The sequence below is a fragment of the Ips typographus genome, linkage group LG2 (genome assembly GCF_016097725.1).
Source record: "Ips typographus isolate SLU linkage group LG2, UJ_Ityp_2.0, whole genome shotgun sequence".
Lineage (NCBI taxonomy): Eukaryota > Metazoa > Arthropoda > Insecta > Coleoptera > Curculionidae > Ips > Ips typographus.
Genome location: NC_138423.1, coordinates 9,618,862 through 9,633,902, shown reverse-complemented (window position 1 = coordinate 9,633,902; position 15,041 = coordinate 9,618,862). Strand labels below are relative to the sequence as shown.

Below are 15,041 nucleotides of genomic sequence, written 5' to 3'. Positions count from 1 at the left end.
GCATACGGGAACTGGAAACAAGTATAGGGAGGAAAATTTTTGACTTTGAGAAATTAGAGGAAAATTTTGCTTGGTTGAAACATTACCAAGAGCAAGAGAGGAATAGGTTTTTTAAACGAGATAGGTAGGCTACAGAGGGAAACAGAAATTACAAAGGAACTAGGGAAAATGAGGGATGCACTGCAAAGGATTGAGGTAAAAGACTGTAGAAAGGATTGGCAGAGTGAGTACGAAGGGGGTGAGAGGAAGAGGGAGGCTGAAAGTAAAGAGTGAATGTGGAAAGCGAAAAAGGGATATTGACAGAACGTAGGAAAGATGAAAGTAGGAAAAGGGAGTAGTTGTAGAGAATAGGAAGTTGGAGAAAGGGATTATTAATGAATCAGAGTTAGGAACAGAGAGTGAGACAGACATGGTTGAATGGGAGACGGTTAAGAGGAAAAAGAAGACCTTCGCTGACGTCGCAAAGCTAGACAAGAGTAAGCAGGTTAAGCAGGTCAGGGAGAGACCAGGGTGGAAAACCCCCCCTCGTGTTGAACTGACCCGGGGATATGAACTTAGAATTAAGAAAGAGGGGAAAAAAGGCTTGAGTGGGTAAGGGAAATTAAAAACAATATTAAAGAATTGGGAATTAGGGCTGTCAGGACTATCAAGGAAGTGGAAGAGGGGAAAGTCTTGGTAGTTTTTGATAGCTCTGAGGATCACGCAAGGGCTAAGAGTTTATGGGGGCTGTTGATGGGGTAGTTATTGGGGATGTAGGGGGGATCCTACCAAAGGTTAAGTTGTCAGGGGTGGAAAAGGGGTACACAGATGAGGAAATTGTCCAAGCCATTGTTAATGAAAATGTTGAGTTGTTTGCAGGGGAGGATATAATTCTTGGGTGAAGGGAATGAGGGTTCTTTATAGGAAACCTTGTTTGAAATCGTTCAAGGAGAATGTCATTTTAGGACTAAGGGGGGAGATTTTTAGGAAATTAATAAAGGCAGAGCGTATTTATTTGGGATATGAGGGTGATTTATGTAGAGGAAAGCACGGAAATTGGGGTCTGTTTTAGATGTAGTAGGTATGGTCATATCGGTGGTCGCTGCAAGGAGCCGAAATGTTGTTATAGGTGTGGTGGTGAGCATGAGGGGCGTGAATGTAAAAAAGATGTTGAGTGGGATTGTGCCAACTGCAAGAGAGCTGGGGGTGGCAGCTGGGGATAGAAGGCACATGGCGGTGGACAAGGGATGTCCAGTCTACAGAAGAAAGGTCGAGCAGCGCAGGGGAATGACTGACTACTAATGGAGACAAAATTTCTACAAATAACTTGGGACGGGGAAGAGACGCTACGGACGCAATGAGACGCTACGTGATAGAAGAAAGTGTGGATGTGGTTATGGTGTCAGAGCCATATGTGTATGAATCAGAGTGGATGGTTTTAAGAAGTATGGAAAGGCCAAGGGCAAGGCTGAAGTGTGGGTTAGGAATGGGATTAAGGGTTGGAGATTACGAGCGAGACGGATGAAAATATAGTTAAGGTGAATGTGAAGTTGAAAGGGAAGGCCATTGTAGCGGTGGCCGTGTATGACGAACCGGGTGGGTTGACGAATGGGCGGGTGAATGGGAGAAGGGTTTGAATGGGGAAGGCACAAGGGACCAACCATTGTTGCTGGTGACTTCAACGCCAAGCACGAGGCCTGGGGCGGTGAAATTACCGATCCTAGGGGCGAGGAGTTGTTGGAGCTGGCAACAATGTTTGGGTGGGAACTAGCGAATGATTCGGGGCAGGGACCTACATTTGAGAGTGCAAATGGGCGTAGTTGGGTGGATGTGACGTGGACGAGGGGGGTTGAAGTTGATGATTGGAAGGTGGAAAACGACGAGACGTTGAGTGACCACAAATACATTACTTACGTAATCAAAGGACTACTGGACCGTAATAGTACGGACAAATGGACGTATGACTTTGGACGAACAGACTGGGATAGCTTTAAGGGATTATTGAGGGATCACGTTTGGGGGACTATTGACAATAAGGAGCAGGTGGAACGAGAAGCAGGCAGTCTGCAAAGCAAGTGCAGCGAAGCCTGTAGATTAATTAAGAGGGTGAAGGTGGGTGTAAGGGAGTTGAATGATTGGTGGGATGATGAACTGATGGGTGTAAGAAGGAGAGTGAATGAGTTCCGGAGGTTCTACCAAGAGACAAGAAGGCTGGGGATAGAATCGAGACACGCCAAGTTTCGTTTTTATGAGGAAAGGGGTAAGTTTAAAAAGCTTATAAGAAGGAAAAAAGCGGAGGCCAGGTTGAAGGACCTGGAGGAAATTACAACTGAGGAAAGGTGGGACAGGGTTTGGGAGACTATTAATAAATGGGGAGTTAGAAGGGGGGAAAAAAGACTAAGGACAAAAGACGGACGTGAATTGGACGAGGGGGATGATTGGGACCTTGCGTTAATTGATGAATACCATCCAAAGCTCGTGGAAGAGGAAGAGATCTTGGTGTCAGAGTATAGTGCAAATAGGAACGTAGGGATAGAGGGGGGTCGATGGTTGTGGGCCCTTTGATACGCCCTTCTTGGAGAGGGAAATTGAGGGAGTCATTTTAGTTTAAAGGCGAAGAAGGCATGTGGGGATGACCGGATACCCAATGAATGTATTAGGCATGTATGGAAGGGTGATCTGGTTTTTTTGTATGGGGCGTGTTTGAGGTTTGGTGTCTTTCCGGGTGTATGGAAGGAGGCAAGGGTCAGATGGCTGCCCAAGAGTGGAGGTGGGTAAGGCCGATCAGCCTGCTTCCAACATTCGGAAAGATTCTGGACAAGTTGATTAATAGGCGGATTGTAAATTGGTATGAGAGAATGGGGTTATTAATGAAAGGCAGTTTGGGTTTAGGTCAGGGAGAGATGCAGTCGGGGCTCTGGAGTGCATTATGGAAAAAATGGGGGAGTATAAAGGAAGAGGGTGGCATGTGTTGGTGGTCACGCTTGATTTGAAAAATGCTTTCAATATGGCGTGGCCTCCATATGTGGATGAGAGAATGAAAGTGGATGGAGTCCCGACTACCATGAGGAGTGTGCTTGGGATTTTTACATGGGAGAAAGGTGAAGAGTGGAAGGGTAACAATGGATATTGGAAGGGGCTGCCCACAAGGGTCGAGCTTGGGCCCGACATTGTGGTTAGTGTGCATGAATGAGTGGTTGCAGAATATTAGTGCGGTGGATGAAAGAGGAGAGGTGTATGGGCAAGCCTTTGCTGACGACCAGGTACTTCTGGTGGCTGGGGTGTCAGTAAAGGAGATTGAAAGGAAATGGGAGGAGGCTTGGAGGAGGTGCTGCGTGTGGGAGAGTAAAACCGGATGGGATATAACCAGGGAAAGACGAGGGCCATGTTCGTGGAACTCAAGAAGAAGATTAGGCCTCCTGTTGTAAGAATGGGTGAATGGCGGGTTGATTGCATGGAATGGGTTGAGGTGTTGGGTATCCGGTGGGACAGGAAGTCTCTTTTCATAGAACATGTTGCCAAACACGTGGGAAGACGGGGGAGATTTCCAGTAAGCTAGCCGGCCTTTGTAGAAACAAGGGGAGAATAGACAAAGAGAAAGTAAAGTCAGTGGCTGAGAAGATAGTACAGCCAGCAGCCCTGTATGGGGCGGAAGTTTGGGGGGGAAGGGCAAACGATTCGAGGGTGGTGAAGCATCTTGCGGCGGCTCAGAGGAAGTTCCTCTTGGCCGCTGCAAAGTGCTACAGGACGGTGCCGACAGAGGCGCTGAGAGTGTTGACAGGGCTGCCGCCTTGGCACTTGCTGGCAGGGTGTGCTTGGAATTTTAGGGTCGAAAGGAAGAGTGAAAAGAGTGTAAATGCGGCGAGTGAGTGTGATAGGCCTTTTCCGGGGTGGGAATTATGGGATAGTGGTGAAGGGGATTATGAAGGGTGAGCAGAGTGTGGGTAGATGCGTCGGTGGGTGATTGGGGTACAGGCATAGGGGTGGTAGGAGAGGATGTGGTTTTGGCGCAAAGGTGGGACGAGAGGGAAAGGACCAGCCTGGAGGCTGAACTCTTGGCAATAGAGGAGGCGTTAGTATGGGTGGGAATAGCGGGGAAGGCTGCTTTCTCATCCATACTGACGCAAGGTTGGCGGTTGAGTTTCTTGAGAGGGAGAGCCTCCATAGAATGGTGGAGCGGATTAGAAATATAGTGGGGAGGTATAGGTTAAATGGGAGGACAATGGCATTGAAATGGACAAAGCGGGAAGACGAGGGGATTAAACGAGCAGATAGGGTTGCGAGGGGCGCCAGAGTGGCGGTTGATAAGGGGAATTTGGGGATTATCAAATTATGGGATAGGAAGAGTATTAGACGACGGGAAAAGGAGTGGGTTATGGAAAAATGGCAAACTGAGTGGGATAGTTCGGAAAAGGGGAGGAAACTATATCGTTTTTGTAAAGAGGTAGGAGTTGACAGGTTGCCATTGTCCTTCAAGGGCAGTCAGCTATTGACTGGACATGGCAACCTGAAAGGCTACCTCAAAAGGTTTGGCTTGGGCGTTGGCGATGGTAGGTGTGATTGTTGGTAGGGGCGAGGAAACAGGGGAGCATGTACGGAAGGATGTGTAAGGTCGGATAGAGTGGAAGCGAGAGATAAGATGAATGGTAGAGAGTGGGAGGATGTGCGTCTGAGAGTGGGGTAGCAAATTGAATGAAGCAGATATTTTAATGGTAAATAGGTTTGCAGAGGAGGTTTTGGAGAGGGAAGAGATTTAGGGCTGGGAAGAGGGAAATAATTCGATTTCCCCCTTGCATTGTGCAGCGGCGTGCGTTCTAAGTGTACATATTGTAAAGGTATTGTAAATATTGGGTTAAGTTTTTAGGTTAAGTTTTGAGTTATTGTATGTTTAGGTTTTAGTGAGTAGAAAGTTTAGATTTTAGTTTTGTAACGGTTTTTAGAATTAGATTTGTTCTTGTTTAAAATAAAGGTTTCTTCTTTCCCCGCTAGTTAGCGGTTCAGTGGTTGTGTGAATTTCGATGTGCACAGCTGCTGGATCGCTGGATGGCGGAGATGGGATGGCGTTTTCTTGGAGGTGGTTTCGATAGATAGTTGGTAAAGGATGGACTTAAGCCCAATTTTGGGTCGGGTAGTTACCTTATTTCGGTATGTCTAATTAAAACAAGCATTGCGATGGTCTTAACGTGATGTTGACGCAATGTGATTTCTGCCCAGTGCCCTGAATGTCAAAGTGAAGAAATTCAATCAAGCGCGGGTAAACGGGGTAACTATGACTCTCCTAAGGGCAAGTGATGAGAGTTGAGTTTCCCGTGATTTCTTAAGTGAATACCGAGCGAAAGCGAGGCCGCTAGAGTTCTTCTAGCAATCACTGTGCACACGAGTTACTTTTACTTGAGCTTTGTTCTTATAGTCCCAGCTGCCTCCGGATGTATTCCAGGCGAGAGTCGGGCAACGTTGGTGACGAACAACCGAACCAGCGGCTAAACGCTGTGACGCCCCGAGAGGAAGTGGTTGAACGCACGACTGTCCTCAAATCGGTAAAAACTATTGCGGCATAAGAGAGCTCGTGAGTGTGGAGACAGGATGAAGTGCGCTTGGTGCGATGCACGCTTTGGGGCGTTTAAAGCCACGAGGGCACACGAGAAGAGGGTACATCCGAAGGAGTACCAAGATCATGGCAAAACCCTCGGTGCGGACGACGAGTCGGAAACCCTTCAGGTGATGGCTCGCGCCGAGGCTCGTGGGGCTTATCCCCCTACGAGAATAAATAAATCTCTGTCTGAGCTTACGGGCTGGTCCGTTGACCAGGTCCGCTACGGGCGTAAGAAGAGGCAGTACCAGGTTTACCTGGAGGAGGAACGGAGGCTCGAAAGAGGAACCGTTTCCGACGTTACTGTCTCGGACACTCCCGCAGATACACCAACTCCTGCCGACGATGTAACCCGTGCTTCGCTCTCGCAACAACATCGTCTCTCTGGAGAAGACTCCCCGAGTTCTCCTCCTATTGTACCGCCCGTTCGCGCCAACAAAAGGCCTCGAGATGAGTCGCCGTCTCTGCCGTCTGCTTCGGTGGGCGGTAAGAGACCCAGAGTTGACGGAGGTGCCCTCAGGAAAGGGATGCTATTAGTAATACAAACACCTCTGACACCCAGACGTCAGCCGAAGTTTCGAGGAAGAGGGGTCTGGATCAAGATGGCTCTTGTCATGGTCCAACAAAGCGTCGTGCCGCGCGCCCTCGTTGGAAATAGTTGAAGTGGAATCCCTGACGCCTGTGAGCGAGCCCTCCTCAGTATCAACCGCCTCCGCCGTCGGCCATGGAAGCGAGCGAACGGAGACTGCTGCTTTGTTACCCGACGGGTTCGAGCAGTGTCTTCGGGAACTCGTGGAGTTGCTCGGCGGCGTTTCCATGCCCCTCAGGCAGATCGCTACTTTGGCGATCAGCGGGACGGTAGCCGAACTACAAGCTGCCATCAGCAGCTGGCTCCGTCCCCTTATCAAGCCCAAAGACCATGGGCCGAGGAGGGCCAAACCGCAACGCTCCTACGGTCAGCGGAGAGGCGGACGTGATGACCGCGCTTCTACTTACAAGAAGGCTCAGGACCTATTTCGACGTGACCCAGCGGGGCTAGTAGACACTCTCCTTCAGGGAGTGTCGCTTGATAGCGACCCAGAGACACCCTCGGTCGAGGGCGTCGAGAGTCTGTTCGGGGGGATTTTTGAAACCCTGTCGGTGGCCGATGAAACTCAGCCCCGGGTCTCGACGGGATCCGGGTAGCTGATGTTAAGGCGCTCAATAACATCGAGCTTGCCATTCTATTCAACGCCCTATTGGGTAGGCGTGTCGTCCTTCCGGAGTGGAAGCAACTCCGGACGACACTTGTTCACAAAAGTGGGGACCGTAAGGACCCCGCTAATTGGAGACCTATTACCATCGGGTCTGCGGTGCAGCGTCTGTTGCATCGCGTGCTCCTCGCAGCGTTAAAGTCACAACACGCGCACAATGAACACCAGCGTGGCTTTGCCCGGGTCGACGGGACACTAGCTAACGTTGTCCTCGTGGACACATACATCAGATATCGCAAGGCCGAATTTCTTACCCTTTAATGTGGTATCATTAGATATTCGCAAGGCCTTCGATACCGTTAGCCACCATTCGATCCGGCGCGCGTTAGCCCGGGCTGGTGTCAATCCGCACATAGGCAGCTACATCCTAGATGGGCTGGATGGCGCAACAACGACTATTAAGGTCGGCCGCCAGTTCACGCGCCCAATTAACCTACTGCGAGGAGTAAAACAGGGAGACCCTTTGTCTCCCTTTATTGTAACTTAGTTGTGGACGAGTTACTGGGGAAGCTGGACTCCGGTTGGCACGGGGGCACGCTACCGCGAGTCAGGGCTTCGTGCATGGCCTTCGCCGATGATCTTGTCTTGTTGGCAGACAAGGCCCGGCACATAAGATCTATGCTGGGTGAAACTGAGAAGTTCTTTCGGCTCTGTGGTATGTCGGTGAACCCCGCGAAGTGCGTCGCTATGGCGACACATGCACCGCGCGAGGGAAACTGGCCCCAATTAGTCCTTCGGAGCGTCTTCAGTATAGACGGGGCAAGGGTCCCCCAGGTCAGCACTCTCGATACCTTCAAGTACTTGGGGCAATACTTTGGGCCGACCGGGCTTTTAAAGCCTTCGGTACCTCATCTTGGGAATGGTCGGAGAGAGTCATCAGGGCTCCTCTGAAACCGGATCAGAAACTGATAGTCGTAAAGACTTACCTGATCCCGAGGCTGTTGTTCGGACTTCAGAACACCGAAGTTACGGGCAGCGCCCTTAAGGACGCTGATCGCCTCATAAAGAGGACAGTCAAAAGAATTCTCCATCTCTCCACCCATACGCCGGATCATATGATCCACGCGTCGGTGAGGGATGACGGATTAGGTGTGCCGGAGCTGCGGAGGGTAATACCTCAACAGCTCTTGGCGCGGCTCACTAAGATCCTCAATAACACGGAGGATCCAGTCGTCTCGGGGACTGTGGGTTCAGAGGTGTTTAGACGCAATATTGAGCGTATATCAAATTTAGCTGGTGCTTGTCCCGCATCCCAAGTATGGAGGAAGGCGCTCGCCTCTGGGGCTTATTCTCGGGGTCTGGAGAAGGCCGCGGAAGACTCCTCTAGTAGGAGTTGGGTTATGACTAAACCTAACGGTTGGTCAGGCCGAGACTACGTTAGGGCGATTCAACTCCGGACCAATAACCTTCCATCCAAAGGTCTCCCATATTCACGTCCGTCGAGGTGCCGGGGGACGGGATGCCTCGAAACCGAGAGCATCCCACACATCCTTCAAAAGTGCTCCGTTGTGCACGGTGAGCGTATACACCGTCACAACGAGATAGCTAGTAAGATCATTAGGCACGCGCGAGCTAAAGGATGGGAGGTCGAAGACGAGCCTCATGTCAGGCATGACTGTGGGACTCTCTTCAAACCGGACATCGCGGTGCATCTGCCGGGTAACCGGACGTTGGTCTGCGATGTCCATGTCCCATGGGACGGGGGGGCTTCGCTCGACGAGGCTCGGAGGCGCAAGAAGGAGGTCTACTCGGGGGCCGTCTTTAGAGAGGCCGCCGCGTCGCGATGGCCCGGCCGTGAACTGCTCATAGAGCTACTAACGGTCGGCGCCAGGGGTATATGGCCTCGAAGTAACGAGCCCGTCACGTCTCTGCTAGAGATCACAGGCCCATTGAAAGCGAGCTGTGTACACAGTGCGCTCAAGTGGGCGTCCACACTCCATCGGACATTTATGAGCAGAGTGTGACGGAATGAAGCACGTCCTCCTGGGTCTGCAGGAGCGCGCTCTCAGCGTCGCGAGCAAAATGCGACGGGGGGCGCCGGATCGCAGTCCTCACACGCACCGCCGACCGATTCATTAACTTAACTGACTACTCGGTCAGTCCATGTCAGCTCTTCGCTGATTCTACCATAGCCAAATGCCTCGTCATCTAATTAGTGACGCGCATGAATGGATTAACGAGATTCCCACTGTCCCTACCCACCTCCTTCGGTTCTGACTTTCGTAGTGTACGGACGTGTATTAGTAGTGGGTTTAATTAAATTGGAGATACGGACTAAATTGGCTAGTAATTGGATTATGAGTTTGGAATAACGGAGAGTCTGTACAAAACGCCTGGCGTCTCCACAAAACTGATGGTGGAAAATTAGATCATCTTGCGTTCAGAAGATCTGTAGCAATTCTTGAGTCATTTAGAAAACGATCAACAGCAAAACATTCCAGACTTTCTAGTGAATCCCACTCTTTTTCTAAGTTTGATGGAAAGGATCATTTAATAATATATAAGGAAAAGCAAACTCCATGCGCACATTGCCACAAAAAATGTAATTTCGATTGTGAAAAATGCAATGTAGCTTTGCACCCTAAAATTACCATTATTATCTATTAGGTATTGTCACAAGAAGATTCTCGTTAATTAATTTAATACTAACTACTACCAATACGTTAATTACTTAGTCAGCAAATAATCGGCCACTGACCGAAACAAGTCGTTGACCACTCAAATTAAAGAGTAAGCAATTGAGCCTTTTAGAACGGAAGCTAGCTAAGGTGTTGCAATCGCCAGTCAGCAATAAGTCATCAATTGTTCGGACAATGATCCAAGTGCTTAGACAAGCAATTAAGAAATTGAACTGACTAAGGGATCGCAATACCTTACAATAAATAGCCGAGAAATTTGGAAAGAAGGGAGTTAGAAATTATCCGCGAAACTAGACAGTTTGGTCGCGAAAGTTAAGGGAACTCTACCCTGACACTTACCCTCGTCCAAAATGGTTTGTGAATTAATTATCATGTAAGTACAAACTCTATAATTTGAATTAAACCAACTTATGTCTGACAATGCTTTTTATAAATTCAGTTTTCATTTAATCTTTCTTTATTAGTTTCTCTATGAATAAACTTTGTTGTTTTTGTTATCCAATCTTTGAGTTTAACTTGACTACGACCCCAGCGTACACGTCCCCCGCGTTACGACTAAAAATTAGATCGTGACAGTATACTTTAGCATTTTGCAGAACTGTCACTTATTATGTTTCCCAAATAATGTACACATTATGGCATCCTTTTTGCCAGCGTCCTTTAAAAAGAACACCTGTTTTTTTAAAAACGGTTAATTTAATTTAATTCTTGTCTATTTGGTATTTATTTGTAACACCAATAAAAGTATTTTTCATGAATTATAGTGTATTTTTACGATAAAAACATACTTGAAAATGGTGAGGTTTTGTTTTTTGTTTATCAATCCCAATCCTCTGACCGGTTTCGCCGTATTACGTCTCATCAGAGAGGCTATAGGGCTTGATAACCAAAAAACAAAACCTTCGTTCCAGTATAGTCAATGAGCCGTAATACGGCGAAACCGGTCAGAGGATTGGGATTGATAAACAAAAACAAAACCTCACCATTTTCAACCAATCAGATCGGTGTTTACCGAATGATGCGGCATTAATGGTGCTGTTCCTAGATTTTGGAACGCCATCTGTACTTTCTAACTCATAGAGTTGAGTACAGATGTCACCAGATGTTGCACACAACTATAAAACATACTTGGCGAAATAGAGTATGTGGCCTTTAAAAGGACAGTGGCCTTATCTGGGCTAGACAAGTCTATTAAACAGACTTTGGTGTCATCTCCTTCAGATGAATGGTTGTTCGGTTCTGATTTGGAGAAACGTATGGAGGCTGAATCTTTCGGTCATGAAAATCAAGGCAAGTCCTGCTAAAAGGGCGACTACTACCATGCAGCAGAATTTAAAAAACTTCCGCAGTCCGTCCCGACCAGTCAGGGAAAGACGTCAGGGCGGACGTCAAGTGAGAATGAATCATCAGACCCGAACTCCCACTTCTCTACGTCAGACGTCGGATTATCGTCAGCCAGGATCCAGACCCAGAAAGGTGGCCTTTCCAACAAGAACGGATCGGATGGAACAACGAAGGCGTTAAACTCTAGGGTTAGTAGCTCTAAGACAGCTGGAATTTTAAAATTTCAATTTTCTTCTTGGAAAGCATTGACTTCAGATAGATTTATTTTATCTGCTATTCAGGGTTTTAAAATACCTTTTCTATCTAGGCCAGTTCAAAAAAGAGCGCCTATTGAACCTAGTTGGTCAGTAGTTGAGGTTAACGACTTTCTTAACGCCATTGGAAAATTTTTGGAAATGGGTGCTTTGCGAAAAGTTCAGCCTTGCGACGGGCAATACCTTTCTTCAATTTTCTTGGTACAAAAACCTGATAAATCGTTTAGATTGATTCTAAATTTAAAAAATTTGAACAAGTTTGTTCACACATCTTATTTTAAATTAGAAGATCATAAGACAGTCATAGGTTTGCTTAACAAAGACGATTTTATGGCTACTGTGGGTCTGAAGGATGCTTACACTTTTATTCCAATACATAAGCAGCATAGGAAATACTTACGCTTTTGTTTCCAAGGACAAATTTATGAGTTCAATTCTCTCCCATTTGGTTTAAATTGTGCTCCTTTTCTGTTCACCAAATTAATGAAACCAGTCATAAGTTGTTTAAGGAACAAGGGTTTCCGCTTAGTGATTTATTTGGATGACCTTCTTATTTTGGGGGCCTCAGATCAGGAATTTACCAAAAATGTTGTTGAATCGATAGCATTGTTAGAGTCGTTAGGTTTTGCGATTAACTATGATAAGAGTGTTACTACACCAACACAAATAATTAAATATTTAGGTTTTTTATACAATTCAGCAGAAATGATTATAATTTTACCAATGGACCAAAAAGAAAAGATATTTGCCTTGACTAAAAAGTTTTCTCTTACGAAAGATGTCAGATACGGGTTTTTGCGAGGTTTGTAGGGACACTGACGTCTGCATGTCCAGCGATATCTTATGGTTGGCTTTATACAAAATCTTTTGAACGCCAAAAGTATTTGGCACTGCGAGATTCCCAGGAAAACTATGACTCTTTAATGAATATAACCTTTACTTTATCTACAGATTTTGATTGGTGGCTAACCAATATTATAACTGCGCAGAAGTCATTAAAGCCTCGTAATTTTGACATGAAAATTTTTTCTGACTCTTCTTTAACAGGTTGGGGTTTATTTTGTAATGGAGAAAGATCACACGGTTTCTGGAGTGCTTCAGAAAGACTTTCTCATGTCAATTATTTGGAGCTTTTAGCTGCGTTTTTTGGTTTGAAATGCTTTGCCAGTAATTTAACGCATAAAGATATTTTATGTCGTATTGATAATACTACAGCAATTGGGTACATTAACAGAATGGGCAGTATTCAACATCCGAAACTTCATGCACTTGCTAAAGAAATTTGGCAATGGTGCGAATTGCGAAAAATTTATATATTTGCGTCGTATATAGGAATGCACACATTGACGCGAATTGATTCGCCGCGATAACGAAGCGAATATTTCGCGACACAGGCGGTAGAGAAATTCGTCTCTTCTATCACATTTGCGCGAATATTTCGCGACACGTAGGAAGTCAAAATTTGTGGGTACACTTGCGCAAAAATTTCATAAGACATATTTTTTTATTGATTATATAGAAAGATGGATTCTTCAAGCTCTGAAGAAGAAGTATTATTGGCTGCTTTAGAAGATGAGGAAGGTGAAAAGTAAGGCATTCTAACAATTTTTTATTAAATATAATTATGTGGTAACTTTAAATTCAGTAGCGCCTTAACATTTACAGGACAGGAAAATGTTTAACGTCAATTGAGTAATAAAAGTAACATTTTGTGCTAAAGTTGGTGTTTTTTTTTTTAGAAAAAAGCTCGGGACACATGATATAAATTTGGAAAGAAAAGAAAAAGGCGAATTTCACACACTCATGCCACAACTGCGACTAGATAAAAAGCGTTTTTATAAATATTTCAGAATGGACATTGCTTGTTTTGATGAAATATTAAATCTAATTAAAGATGACATCGAAAAACGATATACCAATTTACGAGAACACTACCAATTTACGAGAAGACTTAAATCGTATAAAATCGGATATTTCTTCACAAACTCTATTATCATTTCAGTTGAAGCCATCTTTGATTCGCAACGAAAACGCGGCTTGTCGCGAAAGAAATAAAATTCGCTGGAGTTTCGTTGTCGCCAGGCGAAATTTTCGCGCCAGTTTGTTGCTCCTCGTTATACGCCAAAGACTTTGAGTCGACGAATATTTCGCGAAGCGAAAATTTCGCCGTCGCACCGAATTATTCGCGCCAGTGTGTGCATTCCTTATACCTTCAAGGGAGAATTGTGAGGCTGATCAGGAGTCGCGTATTCTGGAAATCGAAACAGAGTGGACGTTACAGGATACAGGTTTTACACCCATTTGTAATCATTATTTTTTGCCTAAAGTAGATTTATTTGCGTCTAGGACAAATCACAATGCACCAGATTTGTATCCTGGATGCGCGATCCTGAAGCCTGGGCTATTGATGCTTTTACCTTAGATTGGGGCAATCTTAAGTTTTACGCGTTTCCTCCATTTGTTTTAATTTTGGCGGGTGATTCAGAAAAGTATTGATAGTGAGGCGGAGGGCTTAGTAGTGGTACCCAGATGGACGTCACAACCCTGGTACCCTGTTTTCCTTTCTTTATTGTTAAAGCCACCGCTAATTTTACACCCGAGTAAGAACTTACTTTCTTTTAATAGAACACCTCATCCTCTATGGCGATCTCTTACCCTGGTAGTCGGGCACTTATCAGCGAAGCTTTGAAGTTAAACAGCGTGCCTGAAGTATCTTTGGACATCTGCACAGATTCCTTGGCACCAGCCACGTTAAAGCAATACAACGTAGGTCTTCGGTTATGGTGGTCCTTTTGCCAATCCAGGAATATTAACGTATTTTTAGTTACTGTCTCTTTATTATTAGAATTTCTTACAATACATTATCAGAAGGGTTTGTCTTATGGATTACTTAATAGCTATCGCTCCGCAATAGCGCAGATTGCAAGATTTGACATTGCCGAGGATTTTAGAGTAAAAAGATTTTTTAAGGGAGTATATGGACACCGGCCGAGCCTACCGAGGTACAGCTCCACTTGGGATCTTGCTTTGGTATTAAACTTTATTAGGACACTTTCGCCTATAGACATGTCCTTAGACATTTTGTCTCAGAAATTAGTGGTTCTCTTAGCTTTGGCCACAGGGCAAAGAGCGCAGACTCTGACCGCTATCGATAATAAAGAATAATATAGGAACATCATTGTTACTTCAGATTTGATAACAATTAATATAACAAAGCGGTTAAAATCCTCAGGTCGAACCCGACCGCAACCCACCTTATTATTGCCATTTTTTAAGCAGGATCCCAGAGTGTGTGTAGCATCGACGGTCTTAGCTGGATAGGACTGAGGTTTTGCGTAGTGATATTAAAGAATTATTTATAACTTATAAGAAACCTTACAAGGTTGCTTCTACGCAGACTGTCTGCCGGTGGATAATAGTATATTATAAACCTAGGGACTAAAGTGGTTCTTTTAATCCCGCGGCGAAAGGTTTGTAGCCCGACCGTAGGGAGGGCTACAATTTGCTAAGGGATTAAAAGACACTTTAGTCACGAGGTTTATATACTATTTTATGCACTTTAGAATGCGAGAAACTAAAAATAAAAAAAATTACAAAACTAACAGTGGTTACAACGGTACTCTCGTATTACTGATAGTTGTTATTGATTGTTGTTGGCATGGTCGATTCACTTAAAATTTATTGTGCCCTGGAAGTGTTGCTATGGCACAAAACAAATGTCAATCAGTTGTTATCAAACGGTGAATCCAGAAAAATCGTATTTTTTGAAAATGAACATTGAAGAGGCCGCCCAAGAGGCCATCGCTAGCCTTCTTCCAGAAAAATCTCGCGAGGCTTACAAAAAACAGTTTCTTGTTTACCAAAAATGGTGCGTTGAACAGAATGCAGAGCAGGGATTAAAAGTGTCTCTTTTATCCCTCAAATGAGGCATAAAAGTGCACTTTTAATCCCTAAAGTCACACTCCTACCCTAAAAACCTTTT

The 15,041-nt window shown here is 45.5% G+C and overlaps 1 protein-coding gene across 1 annotated transcript; it reads left to right on the top strand.

The window, feature by feature from the left end:
- The first annotated feature begins 1,599 nt into the window (after positions 1–1,599).
- On the top strand, positions 1,600–2,544 carry LOC145724000 (uncharacterized). Its single transcript, XM_081972063.1, has one exon. The coding sequence runs from the start codon at positions 1,600–1,602 to the stop codon at positions 2,542–2,544; it is 945 nt and encodes a 314-aa protein (XP_081828189.1).
- Positions 2,545–15,041: the final 12,497 nt, after the last annotated feature.

Coding starts and splice junctions, on each gene's coding strand:
- LOC145724000 (XM_081972063.1), top strand. CDS start 1,600: ATGGGAGAAGGGTTTGAATGGGGAAGGCACAAGGGACCAACCATTGTT.